General features: G+C 49.3%; 10 protein-coding genes across 12 annotated transcripts; 6 read left to right on the forward strand and 4 right to left on the reverse strand.

Moving 5' to 3' along the window:
* The first annotated feature begins 32 nt into the window (after nucleotides 1-32).
* On the forward strand, nucleotides 33-3,217 carry LOC122617227 (pre-mRNA-processing factor 40 homolog A). Its single transcript, XM_043792986.1, has 6 exons — nucleotides 33-590; nucleotides 650-882; nucleotides 939-1,987; nucleotides 2,053-2,418; nucleotides 2,481-2,561; nucleotides 2,623-3,217. Exons 1-6 carry the CDS (start codon nucleotides 184-186, stop codon nucleotides 2,914-2,916), a joined length of 2,430 nt encoding a protein of 809 aa, XP_043648921.1. The 5' UTR covers nucleotides 33-183; the 3' UTR covers nucleotides 2,917-3,217.
* Nucleotides 3,218-3,352: 135 nt separating this feature from the next.
* LOC122617235 (splicing factor 3B subunit 2) lies at nucleotides 3,353-6,035 on the reverse strand. Its single transcript, XM_043792999.1, has 5 exons — nucleotides 5,895-6,035; nucleotides 5,197-5,837; nucleotides 4,170-5,139; nucleotides 3,863-4,107; nucleotides 3,353-3,799 (listed from the first exon to the last, which is right to left on the reverse strand). Exons 1-5 carry the CDS (start codon nucleotides 5,916-5,918, stop codon nucleotides 3,430-3,432), a joined length of 2,250 nt encoding a protein of 749 aa, XP_043648934.1. The 5' UTR covers nucleotides 5,919-6,035; the 3' UTR covers nucleotides 3,353-3,429.
* Nucleotides 6,036-6,067: 32 nt separating this feature from the next.
* On the forward strand, nucleotides 6,068-7,251 carry LOC122626724 (histidine protein methyltransferase 1 homolog). Its single transcript, XM_043807097.1, has 3 exons — nucleotides 6,068-6,132; nucleotides 6,192-6,766; nucleotides 6,823-7,251. Exons 2-3 carry the CDS (start codon nucleotides 6,254-6,256, stop codon nucleotides 7,231-7,233), a joined length of 924 nt encoding a protein of 307 aa, XP_043663032.1. The 5' UTR covers nucleotides 6,068-6,132; nucleotides 6,192-6,253; the 3' UTR covers nucleotides 7,234-7,251.
* Nucleotides 7,252-7,352: 101 nt separating this feature from the next.
* LOC122626708 (palmitoyltransferase ZDHHC23) lies at nucleotides 7,353-9,078 on the forward strand. 2 transcript variants are annotated; one of them, XM_043807086.1, is made up of 4 exons: nucleotides 7,353-7,414; nucleotides 7,618-7,789; nucleotides 7,842-8,735; nucleotides 8,789-9,078. In XM_043807086.1, exons 3-4 carry the CDS (start codon nucleotides 7,885-7,887, stop codon nucleotides 8,967-8,969), a joined length of 1,032 nt encoding a protein of 343 aa, XP_043663021.1. In that variant the 5' UTR covers nucleotides 7,353-7,414; nucleotides 7,618-7,789; nucleotides 7,842-7,884; the 3' UTR covers nucleotides 8,970-9,078. The 2 variants fall into 2 exon arrangements, with proteins under 2 accessions (XP_043663021.1, XP_043663014.1); XM_043807079.1 differs by having other exon boundaries at nucleotides 7,364-7,414; nucleotides 7,498-7,789.
* On the reverse strand, nucleotides 9,052-12,159 carry LOC122626694 (trichohyalin). 2 transcript variants are annotated; one of them, XM_043807067.1, is made up of 7 exons: nucleotides 11,893-12,159; nucleotides 10,443-11,788; nucleotides 9,994-10,384; nucleotides 9,709-9,945; nucleotides 9,365-9,648; nucleotides 9,157-9,303; nucleotides 9,052-9,079 (listed from the first exon to the last, which is right to left on the reverse strand). In XM_043807067.1, coding segments are annotated over exons 1-7 (2,628 nt in total). In that variant the 5' UTR covers nucleotides 12,115-12,159; the 3' UTR covers nucleotides 9,052-9,078. The 2 variants fall into 2 exon arrangements, with proteins under 2 accessions (XP_043663002.1, XP_043662994.1); XM_043807059.1 differs by lacking the exon at nucleotides 9,052-9,079 and having other exon boundaries at nucleotides 9,114-9,303.
* A 202-nt stretch (nucleotides 12,160-12,361) lies between these two features.
* Nucleotides 12,362-14,114, reverse strand: LOC122613846 (serine--tRNA ligase, cytoplasmic). The gene has a single exon (XM_043788252.1). The coding sequence runs from the start codon at nucleotides 14,017-14,019 to the stop codon at nucleotides 12,514-12,516; it is 1,506 nt and encodes a 501-aa protein (XP_043644187.1). The 5' UTR covers nucleotides 14,020-14,114; the 3' UTR covers nucleotides 12,362-12,513.
* Nucleotides 14,115-14,361: 247 nt separating this feature from the next.
* LOC122613862 lies at nucleotides 14,362-15,666 on the forward strand. The gene has a single exon (XM_043788277.1). The coding sequence runs from the start codon at nucleotides 14,459-14,461 to the stop codon at nucleotides 15,551-15,553; it is 1,095 nt and encodes a 364-aa protein (XP_043644212.1). The 5' UTR covers nucleotides 14,362-14,458; the 3' UTR covers nucleotides 15,554-15,666.
* LOC122613871 (protein cornichon homolog 4) lies at nucleotides 15,577-16,730 on the reverse strand. Its single transcript, XM_043788289.1, has 3 exons — nucleotides 16,516-16,730; nucleotides 16,141-16,463; nucleotides 15,577-16,077 (listed from the first exon to the last, which is right to left on the reverse strand). Exons 1-3 carry the CDS (start codon nucleotides 16,591-16,593, stop codon nucleotides 16,005-16,007), a joined length of 474 nt encoding a protein of 157 aa, XP_043644224.1. The 5' UTR covers nucleotides 16,594-16,730; the 3' UTR covers nucleotides 15,577-16,004.
* A 243-nt stretch (nucleotides 16,731-16,973) lies between these two features.
* On the forward strand, nucleotides 16,974-18,531 carry LOC122613852 (reticulon-4-interacting protein 1 homolog, mitochondrial). The gene is made up of 3 exons (XM_043788265.1): nucleotides 16,974-17,619; nucleotides 17,671-18,276; nucleotides 18,330-18,531. The coding sequence occupies exons 1-3, from the start codon at nucleotides 17,107-17,109 to the stop codon at nucleotides 18,450-18,452; spliced, it is 1,242 nt and encodes a 413-aa protein (XP_043644200.1). The 5' UTR covers nucleotides 16,974-17,106; the 3' UTR covers nucleotides 18,453-18,531.
* Nucleotides 18,532-19,901: 1,370 nt separating this feature from the next.
* LOC122613881 lies at nucleotides 19,902-20,628 on the forward strand. Its single transcript, XM_043788300.1, has 2 exons — nucleotides 19,902-20,103; nucleotides 20,236-20,628. The coding sequence occupies exons 1-2, from the start codon at nucleotides 20,037-20,039 to the stop codon at nucleotides 20,577-20,579; spliced, it is 411 nt and encodes a 136-aa protein (XP_043644235.1). The 5' UTR covers nucleotides 19,902-20,036; the 3' UTR covers nucleotides 20,580-20,628.
* The last annotated feature ends 349 nt before the right edge of the window (nucleotides 20,629-20,977 follow it).

Raw genomic sequence — 20,977 nt, forward strand, 5'->3', positions numbered from 1 at the left:
CGATAGCTCGATGGGGTGGACAGTTCCCCTGCACAATCGGCATCTCTGGCGTGGAAAGCGGCATTTGCTTTGACAATTTTACGGATTTTTTCAATTACCGAACGCAACGTGAATTGGCCGGCGCAGCACGCAACGACCGGTAGACGCCCGTTACACCCATTACCCATATAGCAAAATAGTGAAATGAATGTTCCTCCTAGCGTGGGCAATGGAGGAGCGCCACCGGGAAGAGGCATGGGCTACACGCCGCCCGGTGCAATCGTGCCGCAGTTTCCACCACCCGGATTTGCAGCACCACCCCCGCCGGAGTTGGCCGCCGCTTTCGGTGTGATGGCAACCAGCACCGAGTGGACGGAGCACAAGGCGCCGGATGGACGACCCTACTACTACAATCAGAACACCAAGCAAAGCTCGTGGGAGAAGCCGGAGGCCCTCATGACGCCCGCCGAGCTGCTGCACAACCAGTGTCCCTGGAAGGAGTATCGCTCGGATACGGGCAAAGTGTACTACCACAATGTGGCCACCAAGGAGACGTGCTGGGAGCCGCCGCCGGAGTACGTGGACATGAAGGCCAAGGCGAAAGCGGAAGAGTGAGTAAATTAGTTGTGCACCGCTTGCCCCTTGGTAATATGATTCTTCGTCTACCCAGAGCTGCTGCTGCCGCCAAAGCCGTGGCAGCCATGACATCATCCAGCTTGGCCGGCATGGTGCCACCTGCTGCTCTGGCTAGCATCCTGCCTGCTGCCCTGCCTGCTGCCCCCCGAATACCCACTCCTGAGATCCACTCGCCGCTGACACCCAGCAGCAACGAGAACTCGTCCTCTGCGATGGACCAGGCTATGGCCGCCACGTTAGCGGCTATAGAGGTGCCACAACAAAATGGTAAATAATAAAAGCTCTGAAAATATAATGCATAAGTCACACGTCATTCTTTGCAGCTAAGAAGGACGACAAGTCAGATAGCGCTGTGGTGTTTAAGGATAAACGCGAGGCAATTGAGTCCTTCAAGGAGCTGCTGCGGGACCGCAATGTGCCATCAAATGCAAACTGGGACCAGTGTGTGAAAATCATATCAAAGGATCCGCGTTACGCAGCCTTTAAAAATCTGAACGAGCGCAAGCAAACATTCAATGCTTACAAGACGCAGAAGATCAAGGACGAGCGCGAGGAGTCTCGCTTAAAAGCCAAGAAGGCAAAAGAGGACTTGGAGCAGTTTCTTATGTCCAACGATAAGATGAACTCGCAGATGAAATATTTCCGCTGCGAAGAAGTATTTGCCGGAACGCGAACGTGGACGGTGGTACCGGAACCGGATAGGCGCGATATATACGAGGACTGTATATTTAATTTAGCGAAGCGGGAGAAAGAAGAAGCGCGGTTGTTAAAAAAACGCAACATGAAGGTTCTGGGCGAGCTGCTTGAGTCGATGACTTCAATCAATCATGCCACCACCTGGTCAGAGGCGCAGGTTATGCTGTTAGACAACGCTGCATTTAAGAACGATGTGACCCTGCTGGGGATGGACAAGGAGGACGCCCTTATAGTCTTTGAGGAGCACATTCGCACCTTGGAGAAGGAGGAGGACGAGGAACGTGAGCGGGAAAAGAAGCGCATGAAGCGACAGCAACGCAAAAACAGGGACTCCTTCCTCGCGCTGCTCGACTCCCTGCATGAAGAGGGAAAGCTCACCTCCATGTCGCTGTGGGTGGAGCTGTATCCCATCATATCAGCCGATTTGCGATTCTCTGCCATGCTCGGCCAGAGCGGGTCTACACCTCTGGATCTGTTCAAGTTCTATGTGGAGAACCTGAAAGCCCGCTTCCATGACGAGAAGAAAATAATAAGGGAGATCCTAAAGGAAAAGGCATTTGTTGTCCAAGCAAAGACGTCCTTCGAGGACTTTGCCACGGTCGTGTGTGAAGATAAGCGATCGGCCAGTCTGGATGCGGGAAATGTGAAGCTTACATACAACTCCTTGCTGGAAAAGGTAACTATTGGGTGGAGCAAAAAGTTGTTATCACTAAAAATCAATTTTACATTTATAATATTCAGGCTGAAGCCATTGAAAAGGAGCGGATGAAGGAGGAGGTGCGAAGGTTACGGAAACTGGAAAATGAAATTAAAAACGAGTGGCTGGAGGCGAACGTCTCAGTGGCCGAACCTTATGAGAGCGCCAAGAAGCTGGTGGAGCACCTTGAAGCATTTGCACTTTATGAAAAGGAAATCGGTGTGGAGAAGATCTGGGAGGACTTCGTTAAGGAAAGCGAAGATGCGTGTAGCCATCATCATTCGCGGTCGCGAAAATCGAAGAAAAACAAGAAGCACAAAAAACGAGTACGGTCTACATCAAGATCAGACATCGAGAATGAGCATGTTGAACTAGAGAAGTCCAAGCGAAGACGCTCCAAGTCACGATCGGTTAGTATGCTAAACGTAAAATTAAAATTAAGTACTAATTCTACAATAATAATAATTTACAGCATTCCCTGAGCTCAATCGGCAGCATCGAAAGCGAAAAATTACTGAAGAAGAAAAAGAAGCGCAAGAACAAACTGCGAGGTGTACGTAGCAAGTCCCCGTAATCCTCGATACATATAAAATCTAACGTGGCTTACATTTCAGTCCTCCTGCGAATCGGAAGTCCCAGGCAACCAGTCGCCGGGAACTCAAGCCCTCCTCCAGAACGACTCAAACTCGCACTCCCCGGCGAAGAAAAAGAAGAAGGAGAAGCGAGCTAAAAAGGACAAGGAGGGCAAGCGACACAACAAACACAATCGCTCCGGCACGCCCCTCAGTCCTGCCCAGTCCGTCGAGTCGGTTGGATCGCGAAACGAGGAGCTGACGTTAAGTGACGGCGAGCTGGAATCGAAGCGAGCGGCTCTTCTAGCCCAACTAAGCGAGCAGCTCGACGAGTGACCAGCTGCGGGGCGTTGAGCCAAAGCCGACATAGACAGCGTGTGGCACTCTCCAGCTCTAGCTTAAGGAGGATCGGGAGAGGCAGCTAGCCTTGGACTCAGTTGCTGGACAAGTTCTCTCCAGTCCTTGCCTTCCACTGCACTCTGCTTCGTTTGGTTAAGATACTGTCCTGGTCCCAGCACAAGCCACACAGCGAACCACTATTGTAATTTCTTAGTCGCAATAAGTTTCAATGTATAAATGAGAATTAAACCTAACAAGTCAAATTTTAAGTTATACGCAAATGATTTTGAGTCTACATCAAAATAAACAAAATCTATCGTAATTATCTAAAAAGATTTTAGTTGTTTTATGTTGATATAAGCTATTTTGTGTTGACTTCAATTAGTGGAATAAACTATTGTAAATCCAGGCCTTTAAATGAAATCAAGCAAACTTTTTATAGTTTTTACTATGTTTAATGACATCCTTGACAAGCGCACAAATGGAAAAGTTGTTTTTCTTGTTGTCAAACTAAAACTTGAACTCCTTGTACTTCTTTGTGGTCTTGGCTGGATCTGTTTGCTGTCGCTTGCGCTTCGATTTCTGCCGCGCCACATGTTCGGCCAACATGTCTGATAGATCCTCCTTCTGCAGGTGATTCTGCTGCTCACGCATCTGTTGCTCATACCGCTGGGCCATTGCGTCATTGTCCAAGTCCAATTCACTAGGATCGAGCGCCAATTCCACGATGCCTTCGCGGTCTGTGGTTGATCGAACTGGTGGCTGTTTGTTGGCGCCACCGCCACTGACGTCGTAGACATGGGTCGATCCCATCATGGAAGCCCCTATGCGGTCGGTGCGCTTCTCGGGCAGCACTTGGTACAGTACGGGGGTTTCATTGCTAGAAGAAGTTTGAATAGTAAACTTAGTTTTGGTCTTATCTTAAATATATTAGTTCACTTACTCCTCCATTTCGGCTTCAATTTTCTTCTTGCGAAGCTCAATGTTCTCGGGGGTTTCCATGCCAGCTGGAACACTGGTGAGACCAGAGGGTGTTACAAGTCCCTCTACTGGCGTTACCAGGCCAGTCTCATCCGGCTGATCGCCCAAGTCCTCGCCATCTTCCTCCTCCTCCTCGGATGATTCCTCTGACTCCGACTCCAGTTCGCCCCATTGGTTACGTTCGATATCAGCTTCGTCAATGCCATTCTAAATAAAATATTGAAATTGTAATAAGAATATTCGTGTGTCACGCGAATGTTGCTACTCACGTCGAGGTCCAATATGTTGGTTCCGAATACGTCACCGTACAGCGGTTTTCCGTTCTCATCGACTGGCGGCTTGCCCCAACCTCCGGCGTGATAACCGAACGAGGTTCCGTCTGGGATCGGCGCATTCAGGCCGGGAATTTTTAGATTCGGATACGAGGGCGGCGGCCCGTAGCGCTGCTGAGCAATGAGCCAAGGCGGCGGAATCTTGTGTGAGTTAGGGCCTACTGGCATTCCCAAAGCAATGCGCAACTCTTCGGAGAGATCTCCGGGCTTCTTTTCCTTAAGGCGCGTCTCAAACTCCTTGCCCTCGTAGTAGAGATCGCCATGAATGGTCATGCGGGGCTTGGTCTGCCACTTGAAGAAGGCATCGTGCAGTTTCTGGTAGTCAATGTCAATTTTGCCCATCTTGGGACGGACCCGTTCACGCATCTTGGCCTTGAGGGTCTTGGCGTCCTCTCGTTCCTGCAACGATTCACGCATCTCCATGATGCCCGTCTTTTTGATGAAGGCGGGGAGATCGAACGGAGGCTTCTCGATACCTCTTTTGCCCTGCAGATATTTTCGCTTGAAGCACCAGTGTCGCGGCACTTGCACTGTGTTCCTATAGGCTTTCAGTTGGACCAGTAGTTTGGGATCTCTGGCTGTGACATCGTGCATCTCCACCACGTCAGGTCGAGAGACCAGCTGTTTCAGTTCTGCCACACTCAGGCGCGTCAGTTTCTTAAGTTTTCGCTTGGACAGCTTCTCTTTATCTTCCTTGCGCTCGTCGTCATCATCGCCGTCATCGTCTTCGTCCTCAAGTAGTTTGTCGGTAGCCTTTTTGTCCTTGGGGTGGGACTCAGAATCTAGCGAAGATTTGTCCTTCTCCACAGGCTTTGGTTTGTTCTCCAGTTTGAAGATTTCGAACACACGATAAAACTGGCGATACATTGGCGCCAAATCTGCAATGGTTATCTTTTCGGGCACGTATCTGGGAGGGATAAAAGTTTATTAGTTTGGTTTCTAGGGACGAGGTGCTAGGACTTACTCAATGGTCACATCTTCATCATTGGCCTCGCCAGCCTTCTTGTCCGTATCTTTCTCATCGCCCCGATCCTTTCTGCGCTTGCTGCGACTATCTTTGCGTTTGTCCTTCTTTTCCTTTTCGGCAACCTGTTCGTCCTCGCTGCCCGGTGCTTTGGCCTCCGAGTCCTTGGCCTCCGGTTCGTGCTCATCCGCTTGGGCCAACTGCTTCTGCCGTTCGAACTCTATCTGGTGGCGTATCTTCTTGTTTTGCTTCTTCCGCTTCTTCTTCTTTTTGTTACGCTCCGCCTTGCTCTGCTTGCCGGGCTTTTGGCTGCCACTTCCGTTCACCTGGTTATCCCCATCCTCATCGCTGTCCTCGCCCACATCCGCTTCGTCGCCGTCCTGTGTAGCACCCCCGCTGCCACCCTGCGAATCGGCGTCCACCGTGAACTCGGCTGTCCTTTGATCCTTCAAAGCCAGCACATCCTCCAAGGCCTTGGGCAGGACCAGTTCTCCGGCAGCTTTATCGGCATCTACAGCATCTTCGGAGGCATCGCCGGCGCCATTTGCGTTCCCATTGCCGTTCTCATTTCCATTGGCCGCCGCACTTTCGTGCTGCTGCTGATCAAAGCGAATGGACATGAGCGGCGTGGGCTGGCCGGGCTGGAAAGATTGGCATTCAATAGATGTATCGGCCATTGGGCTCTGCAGCAAACTCACCTCGTTGTTCAACTGGTCCGCCATAAATTAAATTAATCTATAAAAAACCCAAACCGAGCCGTAATTTTTTTATAAACCACAATTCTAGTGATGGGCGACAAGATATTTTTGTACCACTGAGGCATTTCGATTCATTTCGATAAGAAAATGCCCGACGTAAAGACAAGCTGGCACCCCTATGTGACAGGGTGATCTTGGTTAGAAAAGCGTGGTTTGTGCCGACAGCTGATTTAAGGAGGTAAATATTAAAATATTCAATAGATTAAACGTTTTATAATGATAATTTGTCTATTATAGTGTGATATAAAATTGCCAGCACCCTCTGTAATCAGAACAGTTTAACACTCCACCTTCCAAGCATGTTTAAATTTAATTTCGATGTGGAGGTGGAATCCTCTGAAGATCCAGAGGCCGTTAAAACTGATATTTTCAGCAAGCAGGAGAATGCGGAGGAACGTGAATCCGAGAACACAAAGGATATTGAATGGTACCAGTCGGAGAAGGTAAAGCCACTAGATAACCTCATTTCCACAATGGATTTCTATGAGCTAAATGCCAAGGAAATGGAGGTGGGGAAAACAACAATAAAACATCTTGTGGCCGGGTTTCTGCTGGAGGATTTAAAAGAGCAATCCCAATTGGTAAACCTGGATCTCAGGAAGTCTGAGGAAAAGCATTCAGATCTCATTTCCGGTGTCTACGAGGGCGGTGCTAAAATATGGGAATGCACAGAGGATCTTTTACTATATCTATCCGAAAAGTATGAGGACTCATTCTGGAAGGATAAAAGGGTCTTGGATTTGGGATGTGGATGCGGATTGCTGGGAGTTTATGTGATGAAACATGGCGCACGGGTGGATTATCAGGACTATGTAAGCATAAAATAAGTCTTGAAATAATTTTGTTTGAATATGTCATATATTTTCAGAACAAAGATGTGTTGGAATACATTACATATCCAAATATCCTGCTAAATTTAGAAGACTCTTTATCTGAAGATGAAAAACTTAAGTTTTTGGACAAAAGTACAACCTTATATTCCGGAGATTGGACTAATTTCGCCGAACTAACAAGGGATGAAGAGAAATACGATGTGATACTTACCTCAGAGACTATATACAATATTGAAAATCAGCAAAAGCTCTTGGATACCTTTGCTGGTCGCTTGAAATCCGAAGGAGTCGTTTTGGTTGCTGCAAAATCGCATTATTTTGGAGTGGGTGGTGGCCTGGAACAGTTTTCAGAAAAAATAAGACTGGGAAATGTTTTCCAAAGTGAAAGTGTTTGGCAGGCAGAGGAAAACTTAAAAAGAGGAATCTTACAATTGAAATTTAAATAAAATGTATTTTGAAATTAATTATAACCGAATTCTTAAACTAGATTATAAATGATAACAATCTAAGTTCAAAGCAGAGCGGTAGCATAAATCCAAGTTGGCAGCTCACTTTACGCGGGGCACCCTGTACGAAAGGGACGTTCGTCAGCTGTGTTGTTGTAGTTGTCGGTATAGCGGAGAAATTGTGAGTAAATTCGTTCTTCTCCAATAAAACAATTAAAATGGACCCACCCGGATCTGATGATTGCTTTTAAAATATTCCTCTAGTCGGCCAGTAGGGCGTGTACTAATCTTATCTAAACTGTTTCCGTACACGCTGCTCGGAACTCCCTAAAAAACGCGTTCGTCGCGCCATCTGCTTGTCCAAATCGATGTTCTTGATGTCAGCCGGCTCCTCCGATTTTGTGTCTGCAGCCTGGAGATCCGAGGCCGAGGAGTCCAAGAGGGAAGAAACCGGGAGTCTCTGCTGCTGCGAGTACGTGGCGGAGGACAGTCGACAGCGATCCCACATTCTAGGATGCTGTTGTAACTGCGTGGACTTCGACTTAGTTTGCACAAGGTAGGAGGCACCAAAGAAAAGCCGGCTACAATCACAATTAAATACCCCACAGACTTGTCACCTGCCGAGCCATTGATCGAAGAAACATCGACGGCATGCTCATCGCCTTCCAGGATAGACTGCGCCTGCCTTGGCGCGGAGGAGCCAAGCGAATCTCGCCCGCAGCCGTTGCTCCCGCATTCATTGTGCCCCTCATGCTGGGACTGGCCACTCTGAACTCAAAGACCGCCATCGTGCTGATGCTCACGCTGGTGGGCTTCACCATCTGGGGCATGGAATTGGCCAAGCGGACCGCCACGCGGACAAACTTCTTTCTGAGCTGGCTGGTCTTCTCCGTGTTCTACATGATCATCATATTTGAGTTTCAGGTCCCTCTGTTGGAGCTGGCTCCGGAGGAGAACTACGCGTTAATGTTCTTCTCCTGTGCCGCTTTGTACTGTCTCTACTCCACCAAGGCACTGTCGCCCTTGAATCTTGTTTCTGCTCAATACGGAACCACACCCAAGGATGAGCTGCCTGGCATTGCCGAGGCTTCAAGTGGCGAGGAGCAGGCGGAAGCCCAGACCACACTCCAGATGGAGAGTGTGCTGAGCTTGGATGATGACGAGGTTGTCGATATGGACACTGCTGAGCGATCGGGCTTGATGCACGGTCAGCCCAATATCTGCGAGATCTGCCGGAAGGTGACTCCAAGGCGGGCATACCACTGTCCCGTCTGTGGAACCTGCGTGAAGAGGCGAGATCACCACAGCTACTGGCTAAACTGCTGCATTGGGGAGCGGAACTACGTGTGGTACATTGTTGGACTGGCTCTGTCGGAGATCGCCCTGCTGCTTGGCGCAAACTTGACCCTCACTTCGATTTGCCATCCGTTCATGGTGGTGCGACCGCTTGGGTATCCAGTTCTCTTGCCCGACGACTGCAGTGAGGTGTTCGAGGGCTTCGAGTGAGTAGATACTTTCTTTGCAATGACACTCTTTAAGCACACTCTGCGTCTAGGCTTGGAATCTCCTTTGTGGTGGCATGCTACGCTCTGCTCATTTCGGTCTACATAGCCTTTATACTCAGTAGGCAGGCTTACTTGTGGTGGAAGGGATCCACCTTGCACGAATACAAACGCGCCTCCAACGCCGCAGGTCGCAACCGAATCTGGAGCAACTGGCGAGCCATATTAAAGTGACTACTCACACACCAAAAAGCAAAAAGCACAAGCTTGTCGCCCAGATACTAAAGTATTTCAAATCTAAACGCTATTCTCGGTAGTCGTACTTAGTCGTAGCGCTTTAAGGTCTTAATTGCAATTTAAAATTATTCAAAATAAATAAAATTAAGTAACTAAAACGCACAATGGTCTATCGAGTAGCTACCATAAGCTGTCCTCTCTGGGCTTGTAGTCAGGTAACAGCTCCCAGATTTTCATGCGCCAACGCTGGCGTCGCTCCTCCGTCTCCTTCTCGATCTTTAGGATTTGCGGCAAGCGGCGCCAGCAGTCCAGAACCTTCCATTTCAGGTGCCTATTAAATAGGTTTAATTGGAAATTAATAATGCAGTGACTTATATTTTACAGGGACCTACCACTCATGGTGCGAGATGGCCTGCCGAGTCTTGGTGTCCTCAATCATCCGGCAGTGCGTGGAATACTTATTCCACCGCCTAAACCAGTGCTCCATGGAACGCAGGGCATGCCAATCGATCGCCACTAGCATCTTGCTCTTCTCATTCTGCACATACACCATCCATGCGTACAGAGCGCGGCGCTTGAGGATGTTGTGCCAACAGGTCTCCGCTTTGATGATCTTCTCGCGCTGTCTGTATATCGTATAGCTGTGCCACGAACTAAAGGCGTTCTTTGCGATCAGCTGCCATTGGAATAAGGGAGAATGTCAATGATAAATTGCTACACCAACATGAAAGCATACCCGACAACGGAATTCCTCGCTCTTAACCAGATTCTCGCGTTTCCGCTCTAGCAGTCGTTTGAAGCCCTCCATGCCCGTCCGTTTCAGAAGCTTGCGACTGAACTCCACGGCCTTCCGCTGGTTCTCGATAAAGCGCTGACGCTCGCGCTCCTTCAGCACCTTGGCCATTTTCTCCTGGCGACGCTTTTCTTTAAGGACCTCCATTCTGAGGCGCTTGGCTTCCTCGTCCTCCTGGCGCTGTTAAGAAATGCAGGGTTAATGCTTCAATTAAATGTGGTAACCAACCTTAGCCTCTTCTAGAGCTTGCTTGGCCGCCTCCCTTTCGGCTTCTGCCTGAACCCTCCGCTGCCGAGCCTGCTCATGACGCATACTCCGCTCTGTGGCCCGCTCCTGCATGTGCTGCAGAAACCGTGGCTGAAGCAGAGCCTTGCCCTGCAGCCGGTCCAGTTCCTCGTCATCCGCATCGCGCAGGCTGCCGATCAGCTGCAAGCACTTCGCCTTGGCTTTCGCTTTGGGATCGCCGCACCGGATGACTGTTTTGAGTTCCTGCTTGAGATCCTCGCGCGCCTCCTTGGCCTCGTCGCTGAGCTTCGTCAGCTTAAGCTGCATAATAAGGCGCTCTTGGCGCTCCAGCTTGATTCGTTGTAAGTCAATGATGTCCTGCTGCACTTTGAGTCTTGAATAACAAAACCCTTATTAGACACATGTGTCATCTGAGTGTTGCAGAAACATACTTGTTCTTAAACTGCTTGGCCATCTTTACGGTATCCTCGCGCTTCTCCAGAGATTTCTGGGTAATCTTACTAGTCTCGGCCAACGGTTCTGTGCGCTGGCGCCTTTTTTCCTGCCGCACTTTGTCCAGAAAGGCGTTGATCTTCTGCACCCGCGTGTCTCGCGCCTGACACGATTGTCCCTGCTCTCTCTCGATTTTTTCCATCGTTGTGAAGTGTATCCACTTGAGAAAGTACTTGCGCATCACTACCAACTGGGTGTTAGCCCTGGCCTGAAACAGCTTCTCGATGATCTTATGCTTCTCGTGGGTGGGTGCCACATCCGACTCATCCTCACTGGAGCTGGACGGCTGTTGGGGCTCGGGTTCCTTGGGCTTGACCACTACCTTCGGCAAGTCTATCCGACGGATGAGCAGCGGTTCCGGTTCAGGCTCGGTCTCTGGATCTCCAATGGGATGCGTGGTTGGTGTTGGAGTCTTCTTTGGGGGCAACTGAAACTGCACAAGCTTCGGCGGAATGGGCAACTCCTTGTCAAGCTCTTCATTCTCCTTCTCGGCTGCTTCCAACTGGAGTTCATATAGCGCTTCCTCGGCTAAATCGGATATTACGGAGTCAATGCCATCGCTGGTGTTTGAGCAGGTGGATGACTCTCTTTTTAGCGAGGATGGTTCGCCTTCTGGCTGCTGCTCCTGCTTATTCTCCTGCAGCAGCTCCTCCTCGTGGCGCACAGTGCGGACATGGAGCATCTGGCGCTCGGCAGCCGCCCGCATGGGGCGAAAGAACTCCTCGGTGGAAGTCAGCGGACTTGGTGTGCGGCACCGCAGAAGCTTCGCCTTGCTCTCATCCGCCTGGACTTGCTTGGTGAAGTTACGATACTCTAGGGCGTCAAATGAGATCACTTGCTCCTCTATAAATGCGGGAATCTCAACCACCTGCGCTTCCTGCTCCGTCCATTCACAATCCATGTCCGCCTCCGCCTGCTTCTCTGGTTCCGCTCTCAGTTGCTGGATCAGGCTCTTGGTTGCCTCCGACTTGGTTTCGGAGCACATTAAAGACATCTGGCTCAAGGCCTGAACGGGAGTGTTATAAAAGTTATCTATGTGCTGCGCTGCCTGTGCCAGACTCTTCACCAATGGCCCATTGTTTAGCTTGAAATCCGGTTTGGTGGGAGGCACGCGGTGGGACTTGCTCCGCTGGAACTGCCTGGACAACTGCTGGCGAAACTTCTGTAGCTGATTATCTATAAAACGCTGTTCCACCTCAAGATTGTGCGCTTTGGTGGCCTCCAGGGAGTTGCTATGGTCATGGGCAATGGTGGCTAAGGGAAGTTTGTGTGGTATCTTCTGAAACTGTTTGAATTTCTTATTATTCATTGGTATTTAGGGTGTTAATTTCAAGTATTAGGGTATACACATAATCTGGATAATATTCCCGAAAAGTATATTATATTAACCATTTTGTGCCGCATGTCCATTATTACAGAAGGATTCAGTTGTTTCGGATCTTCTCCTTCTATCAGAAGCCGCTCCTGTCGCCTTCCAACGTAATCCGCCTCGATAAGGCGACGCACTGCATCCGTCTTCAGTCCCAAAGGATTCGACTGCAGGTGGCGCTTGCGTATCCGGTCCCACCGACTCTCCTTACTGGGCTTCTCACGCCGCTTAGGATGCGACATCTTTATTTAACAACTTTTCCAAACTGTGATGATTAAATATCTATGTGCTTCTCTTCAATTTGAAAATGATATGTGAAATTGGGAAAATTTCGTAAACAAGTTGAACAAATTGTCCTGACAACGAAAAGTGCCGGCCGGGGTGACTTTTCCCTATCAACCATTTATACGCAGACCTACATTCTAGATGAAGTTCGATTGGGCAGAAATTTGTAAAATGTGCATTCCCAAATAACAAAGAACATTGCGATTGCATTCAAAGCACAGCTTGATCCAGTTTAATCGTTATAAAGTTTCTATAAATGCCATAAATATTAGATAAGTCGATAAGTAACAAAAATTTTGAGGACTTGCAAGCTTAGTTTAGCAGTATATTTCGTAGTAAATGATGTGACACTAGGATTAAGCGGCGGCAGGGTCCTTCTTGGTTTTCTCCTTTTTGCCCTTTTGCTTCTCGGCGGCGGCCAACTCCAGATCAATGGGAGCGGGCTTGACGAACGGAATCTCATCCTGGAACTTCGCCGGCATGTACTTCTTCAATGGCTCCGGCACCTTGATGCCCGTCTCTGTCTGATGCGTCTCCAGGATGGCGCAGATGACGCGAGTGGCTGCGCACATCGTGGCGTTCAGCATGTGCACATAGTCGACGGCGGCGTTCATCTTCTTGGTCTGGCCGAAACGGACGAGCAGACGACGGGCCTGGTAGTCCAAGCAGTTGGAGCACGAGACAAGTTCTCTGTAAGCGCCGCTGCCGCCGAACCAGGCCTCCAGATCCAGCTTCTTGGAGGCTGCATGGTTGAGGGCACCGGAAACGATGTTCACCACGCGATATGGAATGCCCAGCGACTGGCAGAACTGCTCTGCATTACCGATCATCTCGTCCATCATCTCCCATGACTTATTGTCGTGTGGGGAGGTCAGTACGAACTGCTCCACCTTCTCGAACTGGTGGACGCGGAAAATGCCGCGAGTGTCACGTCCGTGCGAGCCCACTTCCTGCCGGAAGCAGGTGGACAGACCGGCATACTTGATGGGCAGCGAAGCCTCCGGCAGCCACTCATCGCGATGGTAGGCGGCGATGGGCTGCTCTGAGGTGGCGATCAGGTACTTCTCATCGATGCCCACCTCCTCGGCCTTCTCGCTGCCCTTGCCCACCACCTTGTAGAGCTCCTCGTCGAACTGTGACAGCTGGGCCACCTCCTGCATTACCTCCTTCCGCATGAAGAAGGGCGTGTACAGGGGAACGTAGTCACGGGCGTACAGCAGGTGCAGGGCGTGCTGGATGAGAGCCTGCTCCAAGAAGACTGCGGCTCCGGTAAGGAAGTATCCACGTCCGCCGGACACCACGGCACCCTTCTCCGCGTTCATGCCGTCGATCATCACGATGAGGTCCACATGCGAGTACTTGCCGCGCTTTTCGCAGTCGCCAAAGGTCCGCTCCACACGGTTCTCGTCCTCGTCGTTAGACACAGGGACGGACTCGTGCAGGTGGTTGCCCACCTCCCGCAGTGAGGTGTTCCTCGTCTGCTCGGCAAGCTCCAGGGACTTCTGGTTCTCCGTCATTGCGTCGTCGATGAGCACGCGCAGCTGCTTGATCTGGTTGACGGTCAGCGGCTGCAGTGTCTCGGCCACAATCTCGGTGAGGTCCTTGGTTACGTCTGCGGGCAGGTCCTCGCTCATGGCACCCACCGGCTCCTTCTTCTTCATCTTCTCGCCGATCACCTTGCTGCAGACGTTCTTCACCTTGTTCAGGTTGTCGGCACGGTGGCGGCACTGACGCCACTCCGTATCCTTGGCGATCACAGTCTCCACCAGCGCCACATCCTTGAAGCGCTTCTTTTGGTTTTCGCGCACGAGGTCCGGGTTGCCTCCTTTGTCGCTGCGAAACAGATCCAGATCGAGCACCATTTTAGCTACGCTTTAATTTAGTTTCAGTCGCGGATAAGCTTAGATTCTCTCGCGTTTCGTCGGCGTTTTCACAACGTGGCTAGGCTTTTCGTCAGCTGGGCAGTGTTGGAAACCGATGGGGGTAAGTGCATATTATGGCTGAGATTATGATTAAGTGCATTCTTGTGACTCATCAAATTCTTAAGTGCTCCAAAAGTTAATCCAATAATTGTATACCAATGTATCTAAATACACTTTTACCTTCAAGAAATACCCTTTATAAGGAGACATATAACCAACATAGCTGACTAAGAAATAATCGCCGAAAACGTACATTTTATTCGTCACCATTTGAAACTAACCTGTCACCCTTTCACAACACTAATTGCTTATACCAGCTGTTCAAAAACAGTCCAATTGGAGAACAGCAGCGAATTCGCAACAGATTCCGACTTCAACGATGAGCTTTATTGACCAGGAAGTCACGGAGTTCCGAGCAAAATGTGAGAAGCAGGTGCCACACACAAAGATTATTATTTGCTCCAGCTCCCTGATCCGGGTTGACATATACCCGGAGCGGCCCAATCGCTCGATGACTATGTGCCTTCGATTTCCAGAAAACTACCCGCAGAGCACCCAAATTTTGGTGGAGCTGAAGAGTCGTGTGTACTCCGATATTCTTCTTACAGAACTTACTCGGCTGATCGACGACTATGCCAGGGATTTCCTCGGGAAGCCACAGGCACTGCCAGTGCTGGCCTTCGCCCAACAGTATTTAACGGATAATCCGCTGTGCGTGTGCTTGGAGGAGATTAAGCAGCTGAGAGCGGACATCAAGACTGGAGGCACAGAGAGCCAATTGAAGCTAAAGCAGAAGAACAGGAGCGTGGAGCTGGTGGCCAAGGGAGGACGCTACACCTACAGAGTCACCGCTGTGGTCCCGGACAGCTATCCCATGCAGAGTGTGGAGCTGCGCGGCCAAGAGTCCAATCTTCCGGCTGTGCTCGTCCGCTACCTAAACGGCCAGTCGAAGGAGATAGCCCGGCAGTGTGTGGAGCCGCCGATCCGTATGAGCAAGGAGGCACTGGCCAATTTCCGACCTGTTAGGAGTCTGCAACGCTCGCTCAAGTTCTGCCTGGAGGCCACCCGGGACTTTCATACCGAACGTTGTCCCATTTGTGATAGTACCGTGCTACCGGAGTACCCGGAGGACGCAGAAACGGATGACAGTGCGGACTTCTTCATAGAGCGCGTCTACTGTGGTCATCTCTTTCACCAGGGCTGCCTTAAGAAATACCTGTCGGAGCCTCCGTTTCCAAAGGGCGGCAAACTTTGTCCCGCCCAGCGTCGCCATCCTCGTTCCGATGCCCAGACCTATATGGGAAGGTCACAGGGAGCAGGCGCTACTGCATCCAAAACTCCGGACGACGCTGTATGCGGCATCAAGCTGGCTCACGATCGCTGGGTGGTCAGCGTAAAGACCGCAGAGGCTCGATGGGCCCAGAAACAGGCCCGCCAGCGAGAACTGGAGGAGGTGGTCGACTTCCTGCAATAACAGAGGATCAACTCAAGAACAGCTTATTGTGTATGGTTATGTATTTTGTGATTTCTATTCGAATACGCTTATATTGCTAAAGATGAAATAAATAAAGTGAAGATGAAGTGCGACTAGGTTGTTTTTGGGCAAGTGTATCGTCTATCCTTTTAACGCGATTGAGCACACTGCGGTGTTACAGTCTTTCGAAAGATTAAAAAAAAATAAATTAATTATTCTAATCAAATTATTCCATTCTTGTATGGTATAGGTTGTGAGAAGCTCTATCAAATGCTCTCTCAAATTCTGCGAAAGTGTTTAAGGAAACTTGTTTGTTAGATGTACGCCTCTGTTTTAGTCGAAGAATTCCAGATTCAGGCGGAATAGAAACTATAACCAGGCGTGGTAGTTCGGTCTAGGACAAAGAAATTAGCTGGAAGCTCTGTTTGGTGCAGGCTTATTTAGCTAAACTTCAGAAATCCGTGACTATTTCGTCGTCTTCATACCGCTTGATGGGATCTCCCTTGATCAGGGCCGAAATCAGGCTGTAGAGAGAAGGATCAAATCATTAGTAAAGCTGAAAATGCGGTTTTAAACTACTAACTCACCAGTACAAGCCCACGAAGAACATAACGAAGTAGTAACCCAGATAAATCATACAATTTCTTAGGTGGACCTTCAGCAATCCCCGACTGTGTATGTCCACCGGATCGTAGACACCCAGGCTATCGCGTCGCTGGCGATGCAACTCGTAGAATAGCCAAATCACCATCGGCAGGTTTAGGAGGAACATCACCCAGTGGCCTCCGAGAAGCAGGAGGACGCAGAGGAGGGCATGGGATCCGAACTTGGGTATCACCCAAAAATTGAGGCGTCGGCAGCACTCCTGGGCATTCAGATAGTCGCACTCCAGGTCCGCCAGTGTCAGGACCTAAATAATTTTTCTGTAAGAAAGTTTTTCCTTCATGGATATCCACACTCACATAGTAAATCAGGAGCAAGAGGATTGCCCCGTAGACCAATAGGGTGATACAGAAGGTGGCTGTTTCAGGCAGAAACATAATTGCACTATAAATTCGCTTTTCACTTAAAAATACGATGTTTTTCTATGTTATTTACAAAATTTTCTGCATTTCGCGTTTGATTTGTTTTTAATTAAGAAATCGTTCTATAAAATTCCATACTGCGTTTTGCAAAACAGTGCTGTAAAGCGATTTTTAAATGTTGCAGCCCTTAAATGTCTTTATTCTCTAGTGTGTGAAAATCTGTACTCTCAAGCTAATTTAACCAATTAATAAGGCAATGCGTTTAAATTGTGTTTTTATTTACCCGACCCATGGTTAGAAATTGGCATAGACCGTTTGCAAAATATGTATTTATGTAGCTATTAAACCTAGTATTGATTAGTCCGTTTTAACGGTCAATGGCAAAATGGTGTTATCGGTTTTTCGCGATAATTGTTGACATAATATCAGCTGTTTAGCCAGGAAATCAAAATAAACAAGGAATATTTTTTTTGTTAAGCAATATCTTTAATTTTAATTCTTACTGCTTTATTCATCGAAATCCCGCTGATGGCGTCTGCCGGCTTTAATTCAATCCTCTGCTTGAGGCAGTTAGTCCGGCTAAACAGGCGCCAGTTTTCAGCTCCGGCGCAATCCGTGCTGACCGGCTCACAAGCAACTGGCCATGAATCGCCACCGCCGACATCGAAACCCGCGGACAAAATGCGCGGATGGCAGCTGCACAACTACGGCGATATTGACGAGCTGCAGCTCTCCGACAAGCTAAAGATCCCCCAGATCCGTAGTTCCAACGAGTGTCTGGTACGCATCAGGACGACGACAGTAAACCCCATCGACCTGGCCATGCTCCGTGGATACGGGGCCGCCTTGCTGAACAGGATGCGCTGCCAGCCGGGCGACGGCATCGAATTTCCGCTTATTCTGGGTCGCGAGTTCTGCGGCGAGCTGGTGCAGACGGGAATGGGTGTGTCGCTGCCTCTGGGATCCCGCGTCTGGGGAGTGGTACCCCTGCAGGCTAGCGTTGGATCGCATGCGGAGTACGTAGCAGTTCCTTCATCCTGTGTAAGTAGTTGAACTACTTAAAAGGTCTTCAAAGTAACTTGTAGTCCATAGCTTGCACCTGCACCGAAAGAACTGGATGATTGCGAAGCCGCCAGCGTGTTGTACGCCGGATTGACGGCTTGGTCGGGTCTGTACATAACCGGAGGCCTTGGTGGTCCTTGTGGAGCCACAACAGCTTCCGGTGGAGGTGCCAGCAAGCGGGTCTTAGTCCTTGGCGGCTCCGGTGGCGTAGGCACATTGGCCATTCAAATCCTCAAGTCGCAAAAAGTACAAGTTTTGGCAACCTGCAGCGAAAATGCCATTGAAATGGTTCGCAATCTGGGAGCCGATGTAGTGGTAGACTATAACAACGCGGAGGCCATGGAGGAGCTGTGCAAGTACGCGCCCTATGACATCGTGCTGGACTGCGCCGGACAAGGAGGTCAGAAGGCGGCGGAATCGAAGTTCGATTTTCGCCAGTACATCACCTTCTCATCTCCGTTGCTGGCCAACATCGATAAGCAGGGACTGGGAGTGGGAGCGCTTAAGAATGTTTTCGATCTGATCCAGACCAACGTTAGGTCCGTCACACAGCGTGGTGGTCTTGTTAAGTGGGGCTTCTTTAGTCCCGCCCCCCAGGGAATTCAATTCCTACAGAAACTAGTGGAGCAGCGAAAGGTAAGTGTTGTTCTCTCGAGTTGTTCTATAAACTAATTGCATCCTGCTTTTAGCTGATGCCGCTGATCGATAGCAGCTACGGGTTCAGTGAGCTGCCAAAGGCCTTTGAGAAGATGAAATCCGGGCACCTCCGGGGCAAAATCGTGGTGAAGCTGCGAGAGGAAACTGGCGACTAACAGACTGATATTGTTGTTTCTGTTGCATTAAAGGCTTGTGTTGGTTAATTAAAACACTAGAGCAATCTACTTAGTGAAACAGCAGAACTTTGACGCCATTCCATTGCATCAATAGCAGGGTTCAAAGACTGTAGTTCCAGGCCAAGCCACTGACGCATATAAATATTTCCTATATCAAATAATCGACGATCTGCGTGATTAGAGCGCTGGCCTCCGTCAGGGATCACCTTTAAATCACCGTGAAAAGGCGCTTCTCCGCCTATCGTCCATGGATCTGCAGCGCCCGGTACCTGAAGGTCGTCGTGTAGCTGCAGCTCAAATGATTCAACTTCGGCAAGCATACTCCTGGTCGTGCGCCCATCGCAAAACTACAAAAATGCCGGGACCAATGTTGACGAGGCACGACACACGCCATCGGCCTGCGAAAATTTCCGTGCGTCTAAATTTATTCCATCGCCTGGCTGGCTAGCTGCCGCAGCAGCGTCCGATACCCAGATTCGTTATCAGAGGTTGAGTGGCCGGCGGCGGGGTGATTCCACAGCACGCGGCCTGCCCGCTCTAATCACATCGCTCACATGCGTTCGCAACGCTCCAAAGCATCGGAACACGACCAGGCCGCTATCGCCGGGGTCGAGGCTTTCCAAAAGCTAACGAAAAGCCTCTCCATTGCCGCTATCATCCGACATAGCCGGCGAAAAAAGCGAAGAATGCACGCGTCTCTGTTTTGTTTTGGTTTTTATTAATAGCTCTCAATTTGTTACCGGGCCGGTCACTCTTGATATGATTGGAGGTGCAAAACCGATGAGGAAATACCCTTAAATATAGTCACTAACGGGATGGATTTCCACTTAGTAATATGCTTTGTGCCTTCATGGAATAACAAGTTAGTAAAGTAACAACGTAGGAAAGTTTAATGAGCATTGCAAAATGCTCGTGATATTAGTTATACCTAAACTAGAGTATCTAAGATTGCGGAGGGAAATTTTTAGTCTGAGCTGTCGGCAGACCTTGAAATCCCAGCGCTTATCTGATGTCTGAATGAAATTAGCTATTATTGGGAAAAATTGTCAAGGCAGTAACGAAACCGAGTACTTGAGATATGTAAGCGCGGCACAAGCATTTAAACATAACAATATCATCCACTGAACGCTTGTTGTTTTGATAATGGGCCTTGTCAACGTGTTTCCTCACGCAATTATATGATAATAATAATGTAATAATGATGACCCATTCTGTGCCACATATGTATTAAACCGAATGTGGAGCAACCTGGGTTGCCTTCTATTGGAACTTATTTGCATACGATTAGGAAGTTTAGGGTCTCGTTAGCACGCATTTCTTTTGCCTAGTGTATTAATTTGATTTAATTTTGTATTTTAAATTGTTAAATGGGGCAATCGAAGCAGCCGTCTGACATTTGAATGCTTTCGATCGAGGATGCGTGGTGTTTTGAATAAGTTTTCAGTCCGAGAAACCTTGACAGGGCCAACATCACACTCATTCCACACAAACTGTCTATTTGGATAGGGATACCAAAATAACACGGAACATTCCTACTTTGAGACTAGTACAACCAAATTGGTAATGGATAAAAATAAATCTTCCTTGCTTCCATATATAATGGACATGCTTAGTCGCGAGCCGCAACTGTGTGAGTAACTTTTTGGAACTTCCTGATTCTACGATTAAAGAATACCTTTGGAAGTACATATGTATATTATTATATAAATTAGCTGTTTGGATTTGAAATCAAATGTTGTGCGCATCCATTCCACATTTTCAGGCACTACTTTGGATGATTTGGTCAAGAACATCAAGGATATAGTGCTGGAGGAGCACATCAATCCCTACGGGAGTCTCAAGGGCGCAGTGGAGTACGCCCTGGAGGTGGGCGTCAACCTGGGCATCATCTCGCTGACCGACGAGCGTATCCGCCTGCCCTTCAATTTCCGGAGGAGCCTACCCAGGACTAGGGTGCCCCTGAGCACAAGGATCTCGCCTCGCTTGGGGCGTCGGGCGATCAAGCAGCGGATGCCGACGAGCACGGCGGCCAAGCTGGCGGGCAAGAAGCGAACGGGACGAAAGTCCAAGAAAACGGCTGGCGCAGCTCCAAGGAAGCGCCACTAGGGGAAGCCACCAAGTGGCTATACCGTCCAATAAACAATACAATTGCGAACCGCGGTGTGTTATTGAACCAGACGGGCGGGCTGTGGAGCAAGTGGGTTAACTAGGCGATGTCGGCTGCGATGGCACACACTTGGACTAATTACCAGGGCAGGGTTACGGAAAAATGAAAAGTAAATGGATACCACTGTCCTGCTCGACGTCGCATTTTCTATTTCATTTGGTCGTAGTTAGAGGCGCGTTTTGCATAGAAATGAATAATTCAGCGCCTGGTTGCGGCGATTTGGGCGCAGTCGTAATGAGATCGCTGGGTTTTCTATATGCTTTGGTTACGGGGAAATTAAAATGCGCCTTCTGGTGGCCACCGCTGCCCCCGGACCCCGCAAACTGGATATATATAA

The sequence above is a fragment of the Drosophila teissieri genome, chromosome 2L (assembly GCF_016746235.2).
Source record: "Drosophila teissieri strain GT53w chromosome 2L, Prin_Dtei_1.1, whole genome shotgun sequence".
NCBI classification, from domain to species: Eukaryota; Metazoa; Arthropoda; class Insecta; order Diptera; family Drosophilidae; genus Drosophila; species Drosophila teissieri.

Coding starts and splice junctions, on each gene's coding strand:
- LOC122626708 (XM_043807079.1), top strand. CDS start 7,602: ATGTTCTTGATGTCAGCCGGCTCCTCCGATTTTGTGTCTGCAGCCTGG. Junction 7,790..7,841: donor TTCGACTTAGTTTGCACAAG/GTAGGAGGCACC, acceptor AATACCCCACAG/ACTTGTCACCTGCCGAGCCA. Junction 8,736..8,788: donor GAGGTGTTCGAGGGCTTCGA/GTGAGTAGATAC, acceptor CTCTGCGTCTAG/GCTTGGAATCTCCTTTGTGG.
- LOC122626724 (XM_043807097.1), top strand. CDS start 6,254: ATGTTTAAATTTAATTTCGATGTGGAGGTGGAATCCTCTGAAGATCCA. Junction 6,767..6,822: donor GGGTGGATTATCAGGACTAT/GTAAGCATAAAA, acceptor ATATATTTTCAG/AACAAAGATGTGTTGGAATA.
- LOC122613852 (XM_043788265.1), top strand. CDS start 17,107: ATGGCGTCTGCCGGCTTTAATTCAATCCTCTGCTTGAGGCAGTTAGTC. Junction 17,620..17,670: donor TAGCAGTTCCTTCATCCTGT/GTAAGTAGTTGA, acceptor TGTAGTCCATAG/CTTGCACCTGCACCGAAAGA. Junction 18,277..18,329: donor AACTAGTGGAGCAGCGAAAG/GTAAGTGTTGTT, acceptor TCCTGCTTTTAG/CTGATGCCGCTGATCGATAG.
- LOC122617235 (XM_043792999.1), bottom strand. CDS start 5,918: ATGGCGGACCAGTTGAACAACGAG. Junction 5,140..5,196: donor GATGAAGATGTGACCATTGA/GTAAGTCCTAGC, acceptor TATCCCTCCCAG/ATACGTGCCCGAAAAGATAA. Junction 4,108..4,169: donor CCAACATATTGGACCTCGAC/GTGAGTAGCAAC, acceptor TATTTTATTTAG/AATGGCATTGACGAAGCTGA.
- LOC122613871 (XM_043788289.1), bottom strand. CDS start 16,593: ATGTTTCTGCCTGAAACAGCCACCTTCTGTATCACCCTATTGGTCTAC. Junction 16,464..16,515: donor TCTTGCTCCTGATTTACTAT/GTGAGTGTGGAT, acceptor AAAATTATTTAG/GTCCTGACACTGGCGGACCT. Junction 16,078..16,140: donor TTCTTCGTGGGCTTGTACTG/GTGAGTTAGTAG, acceptor TTCTCTCTACAG/CCTGATTTCGGCCCTGATCA.
- LOC122613862 (XM_043788277.1), top strand. CDS start 14,459: ATGAGCTTTATTGACCAGGAAGTCACGGAGTTCCGAGCAAAATGTGAG.
- LOC122613881 (XM_043788300.1), top strand. CDS start 20,037: ATGGATAAAAATAAATCTTCCTTGCTTCCATATATAATGGACATGCTT. Junction 20,104..20,235: donor TAGTCGCGAGCCGCAACTGT/GTGAGTAACTTT, acceptor CCACATTTTCAG/GCACTACTTTGGATGATTTG.
- LOC122626694 (XM_043807059.1), bottom strand. CDS start 12,114: ATGTCGCATCCTAAGCGGCGTGAGAAGCCCAGTAAGGAGAGTCGGTGG. Junction 10,385..10,442: donor GCCAAGCAGTTTAAGAACAA/GTATGTTTCTGC, acceptor TTGTTATTCAAG/ACTCAAAGTGCAGCAGGACA. Junction 9,649..9,708: donor GCGAGGAATTCCGTTGTCGG/GTATGCTTTCAT, acceptor TTCCAATGGCAG/CTGATCGCAAAGAACGCCTT.
- LOC122617227 (XM_043792986.1), top strand. CDS start 184: ATGAATGTTCCTCCTAGCGTGGGCAATGGAGGAGCGCCACCGGGAAGA. Junction 591..649: donor GCCAAGGCGAAAGCGGAAGA/GTGAGTAAATTA, acceptor TCGTCTACCCAG/AGCTGCTGCTGCCGCCAAAG. Junction 1,988..2,052: donor ACAACTCCTTGCTGGAAAAG/GTAACTATTGGG, acceptor TATAATATTCAG/GCTGAAGCCATTGAAAAGGA.
- LOC122613846 (XM_043788252.1), bottom strand. CDS start 14,019: ATGGTGCTCGATCTGGATCTGTTTCGCAGCGACAAAGGAGGCAACCCG.